This window comes from Pinus tabuliformis, chromosome 2_1, assembly GCF_031772625.1.
Source record: "Pinus tabuliformis cultivar Carrire ecotype Pingquan chromosome 2_1, CPIR1, whole genome shotgun sequence".
Taxonomy (NCBI): domain Eukaryota; kingdom Viridiplantae; phylum Streptophyta; class Pinopsida; order Pinales; family Pinaceae; genus Pinus; species Pinus tabuliformis.
In genome coordinates, this window is record NC_142299.1 from 960,059,888 (window position 1) to 960,065,386 (window position 5,499).

At 37.1% G+C, this 5,499-nt stretch overlaps 1 protein-coding gene across 1 annotated transcript; it reads right to left on the reverse strand.

Annotated features, from left to right (window-relative positions):
- Window positions 1-3,016: 3,016 nt before the first annotated feature.
- LOC149203832 (7-deoxyloganetin glucosyltransferase-like) lies at window positions 3,017-5,072 on the reverse strand. Its single transcript, XM_089400252.1, has 2 exons — window positions 4,437-5,072; window positions 3,017-4,282 (listed from the first exon to the last, which is right to left on the reverse strand). The coding sequence occupies exons 1-2, from the start codon at window positions 5,002-5,004 to the stop codon at window positions 3,321-3,323; spliced, it is 1,530 nt and encodes a 509-aa protein (XP_089256378.1). The 5' UTR covers window positions 5,005-5,072; the 3' UTR covers window positions 3,017-3,320.
- Between the last annotated feature and the right edge of the window lie 427 nt (window positions 5,073-5,499).

The following is a 5,499-nucleotide window of genomic DNA, read 5'->3' on the forward strand; positions in this document are numbered from 1 at the left end:
TTTGGAAAAAGGTCTGACAAAAACCATACGGTGAAGTGTATCAAGGTGAGCACACATAATTATAGAAATGATTTGACATAGATGGTTAAATATCAATGGCAAAAAATACTCAACACAAGATTTTTTGAGAAATGGCATTCCTAGACAAATAACCACCACAATCTCCATAGTAACAAAAATTTATAACGTGTTCGGCCTCATCGTGATTGATACATAGACGTAATATCACATTAATTCAACTGCAATAAAGGGTATCAACAATAATAACATAGCTCCTAGATTGGTGGCATATACATCAATATTCATCATGATATCACTGAGTTTGGAAATGTTGAGTTAGGAGATAGAATAGAACATCTCCATACAATTGATGATACGAGCTAATGATGAATAATGACTCATCTAAGAATGAATCCCCAACAATTTCTTCATCAATTCGTGGAAACTCGGACATGAAATAAAAGAATGCCAGGGATTCCTTGAACTTAGAAACTACAAACTCCAAATTTCATTCTTGAAGGATAATAATCCATTTAGAGTATTTACCCCCAATGACTTGAGGACTAAGAATGTGTTTCATGGGGTTGGAGTTAGAGATCAAAGTGGTATTTGGAAAGAGTATATAATTTCGTAAATGTTGGATAACAACAATGACTTCCAAAGTCAACTTCTCAACATTAGTATAACGAAGCTTAGGACTAGTGAGTCCTTTGCTAAGATAGTAAACATGATGATCCTTACTCATTTCATTATCTTAGACATGAACCACACCAATATTGGATTCACAGGCCACTAGACATAACAAGAAGTCGTGGTTAAGATCAAGAGGATTAAGTAACTAGGTAGATAACAAAGTCTATTTAAATGTGTCAAATGATCTTTGAGACTGGTCATCCCAGACAAGAGGTACTCCCTTTTTCAACAGGCACATAAAACCTTTTGTTATCTCGAAATAATAGGAAATAAATCTATGCAAGAAATTATCCTTTTCTTCCACATGAAGATCTCACTGCTATCCACTTTCTAAATCCCTGCACACAAGCACCAACAAACAAGGAAATCTTTTCCTTCATAGAGGGCATATTAGCATGTTTAAACCATAATTGCTTCAACATAGATCTGATAAATACATGATATATGGAAGTAAAATCATAAAATTTTATTAAACAATCAAATGAGTACATTAACTTTTGTATTGATTACTCCTCCTTAGCCTTCAAACTTGACCACTTCCTAGATAATGGATAATCTCACATTGCATAGAAGCATAGCCGAGCTCTCTCTCTTTACCTTTCTCTTTAGATGTAATGTTTCTCCTCTTGGTGTGGTCTTATTATATAGGTTTTTTGCACCTTCTAAAAGAATGTATCTAGATACCTAAAGGCTCATGAAGTTAGGAAACTTCCACAATAATTGACCCCTAGCCAACTCATGGACAAGCAGGTCGAGTTGATCTGCTCGAGAATGAAAAACTCTAGAACTTTGACCATAGACACTTCTAGTAAAAGGAAACTTTGCAACAAAGTTCTTGAGTTGTACACTACATGAAAATGACTAAATGCATGATGCAAGTCTCTTGGGGGTGACTATTGTGCTAAAAGGGCAAAACGAACAAGAAAATGTGTGCATTAAAGTTAGCAAGGCAAGCAATGGTCAAAGGTCTCTCTTATTGACAAAAGATGGGAAAAAATAGGCTATAACATAGAGTCAATCCCTAGTGGAACAGCGAATTCTATTGTACCAAGAAATGTCTTTGACACGAAAAATTATTACTCCATAAATTTTATTCACAATTGATGAGATAATGTACCAATAAATAAGTGAATTCCCTAAATGCGAATATGACAAATGCATACAATTTCAGCTAAAAAGCTAAAAAATCATAATCCTACTCATGTATACTATAACATAAAACCACATGTCACATTTTTGATAGTTTTTTGTTTTCAAATATTTTTATGTTTTAGTATTAAAAAAAACTTTTATTATACAATTTAATAATTTTTATTTTAAAATAAATATAAATCTTTTAATATATAATTTATAATATATATATATATATATATATATATATATAATATTAATAGTTTATTACGCAGTTGTCTATAACGCGACTTTTTGAAAGCCTTTCCGGCGGGTTTTTCCGGTCGAAATCCGGCAAGAATTTATTGGAATCGCAAATTTGATAGCTAGTTTCTGCACAATGAAAGCGTCCCAATATGAATCCAAATATGCAGTTAAAAAACCATTTTAACTGCAACAAATCAAGATTTAGCCTCAATTTTTTCCGCCGGATTCCGTCACCGGAATCTCCAAAAAGTCGCATTGTAGACAACTCCGTTTATTACTATTTATATATCTTTTATGATTTTTATATAATAATAATATATTTTTAAAGTTACCTAATTCAATTCAGATATTTAAATTTCTTAATTTCTTATTTATAAAGATTTTAGGGTGTAGAGATTTCATTTCAAATTTATTAGGATGTGCATATTCTATGTTATTATCGATTTGAATTTAGAATAATCTCTTTAAAGGCTAAAAAAAATGCTTTTAGTCATTAAACCTACTCCAACTATACAACATTTTATTATTTAGTACTTAAATTAAATTATAATATATATGTTTTTTTAATCTATCACACCATCTCTGAGTAAACATCACTTTAAAACACTGATCGAGACAATAGGAGTTGTCTATAATGCGACTTTTTGAGATTCCGGTGACGGAATCCGGCGGAAGAAATTGAGATGAAATCATGATTTGTTGCAGTTAAAATGCTTTTTTAACTGCATATTCGGATTCAGCACCCTGAAAAACCCCTGGACGGTTTCATTGTGCAGAAATTAGCTATCAAACTTGGATTCCAATAAATTACTGCCGGATTTTCACCGGAAAAAATCGCCGGAAAGGCTTTCAAAAAGTCGCGTTAAAGACTACTCCGAGACAATATAGTAAGTCCGTAGAACTTTCTTGTTTTGTTCAATAATTATTGCAACATACACCCGGATGTTGTCAGATCAAATATTGATATCTAATCGAACGTATAATATATTACTATCTAATCGAGCGTAGAAATATTATAAGAAACCCTGCAACATATATTACTAGCCAATCGAGCGTAGAAATATTTTAAGAACCCCTGCAACTTACATTTTCTGAGAGAATTATATTTTTGTGTGGCCACTCATCATAAAACACACCCTAACAACCGAATAATTTCAATGCGCCTCACGAAATATCAATGCGGCCCCCGGAAAAACTACAATATAGATAGATGGTTGTAAATCTTGCCCTGAGATTCTCCACATTACCGGTCACATGATTTCGTTCTGGGATTGGGCTGTTGCTTTAGCTGCCATGTCTTTAATGAAAGTGTTTAAATTATCAAAAGATGAGCCTCCAGGGAGAACTGCTCGCCTTGCACACTCCTTAAGTCTCACAGAGTTCTCTCTCAATTGCTTTCCTTGCTTAGTTCTCATCATTTTCTTCACACTATCCTCCACTTCTTCTTTTGACACCACCTTCTGGTCATCCACGTCCACCCCTTCAAAATTCAGGCCGATCTCCCACACATCTTTGGCGAATCTGCAGTTGAGATACTGATCGGCAAAATAAGGGAGACCCACCACAGGAACACCCATGCTTATACTCTCCAATGTAGAGTTCCAGCCTCCGTGAGTGAAGAATAATCCAACCGATGTGTGGGCAAGGACCTTAACCTGAGGCGCCCACGTTACAAAGAGTGCCCGATCTTTGGTTCGTTCTTCAAACCCATCCGGCAAAACAGCAGGCTTCCCATCTTCAATATCCAAGCGGAGAACCCACAAGAAAGGCTGCCCGCTACCCTCGAGCCCTAGCGCCAGCTGCTGCAGTTGCTCCTGAGATTTGACGGCCACGCTGCCAAAGGAAACGTAGATAACAGATGCTGGCTGTTGCAGATCCAGCCACGTCAGGCACCTCTCGTCCTCCTCCGAAAGATTGCTGGTGGAATCCCATCCTTGTAAAAAATTAGGAAGGAATACAGGCCCTATTGAGAGGGCAGGACATCCATTAGAAGAGAGGGCCGTTACAGTGTCGCTCCCTTCCAGCTCCTCAAACGTATTTACTAGCGCGTAGTCCCCTTTACTGGCAATCTTTGATTCATAGAGGAGAGCATTCGTAACAATGTCTGCCGGATCTTCAGCGCGATAGAAGTTCATCAGATCAGTTGGCTTCAAAGGTGGGAGATTACCCGGAAGACAAGTGATCACTTTCCCTGGATTGTTCGCTTCGCTTACTGCACTTACAAAGGCCCAACCACGCCCAAACATATTAGTTATCACAAATCAAGAAACCAAAGCCATAGCCCAAAATAAAAAATCAGAATATCAGTCGAAAGGAAAACAGTGTGGCAGCAAGCAACTTAAATAGAGATAGAATAAGGTGCTTACTTTTAACAGGAATATGTCCATGAGACATGAGGAATTCAGCGTAGAGCTGGCAAACCGAAGCGGCAGCACAAAAGGGCCAGAAGATAACCCTGGGCACTTTCATATTCGTGGCAACTAGCTCCGTGCAAGACATGAACGAATCTGTGACGATGCATGTGATGGGTGGAAATGAATATTTGCCATTATCACCTGTATCGCCGCTGCTGCGAATGAGTTGCTCCAATGCAGGGCTCAATCTTTGCAGTGCAAGCAGATATTCGGGGAGGTCAGCGAGGCGGCCGTGGTCGGGCGGCAAGCCATCGGGAATACACAGAAAACGAATTTTGCATCTTCGTTGCTCCAACTTACGATCAGTATCGCCTCTGGAAAAGAGAGAAATAAGAGAATTGGTGTTCCCCGCAGAAACTTGGACCATACGTTCAAGGACCCACTCAGTATGGACGAAAGTGATGAAAAATCCACGTAGAGTGAGCAACTGCGTCAAATTCATGAGAGCGTTAACATGACTTGGCGCAGGAAATGGAACAATGACTGCGTGCAAAGCACAATCGACGTTTTCAATACTCATTATATGCACCTTGTTCTCCCTCTTTTCTTTCTCTCTCTTCTTCACTCAACTGCACACCCAACCTTGCATATCCGATCAGCGCGAGTCGAATATATTTATAGCCATAATGGTGGGTATGTGGTTGCATTTCGGCCAGTGCACGAGGCGACGGTCTGCGGTAGGTTTCAGCACGACTGGTTGGTCTGAATTTCAGTTGCTTTCCACTTTATCAGAATAGGTGGAAATGATCTTTGAAATATTTATTTATTTCAGAACAGGTGGAAATGATCTTTGAAATATTTATTTATTTGTTTTCTTTCTCTTTAATATATAGAACCGGTTCACTTTAAAATGTTTAACGGTAAATACAATGATTCCGGAATATTTTAACATGTTACTTTATTTGTAGTTTATAATTGATATTAGTTGATATACTCAAATATTTTGTTTGTAATTAATATTAAAATATTTTTATTATTAACTTTTAGTAAATTTCAATTTCAATATATCTTCACA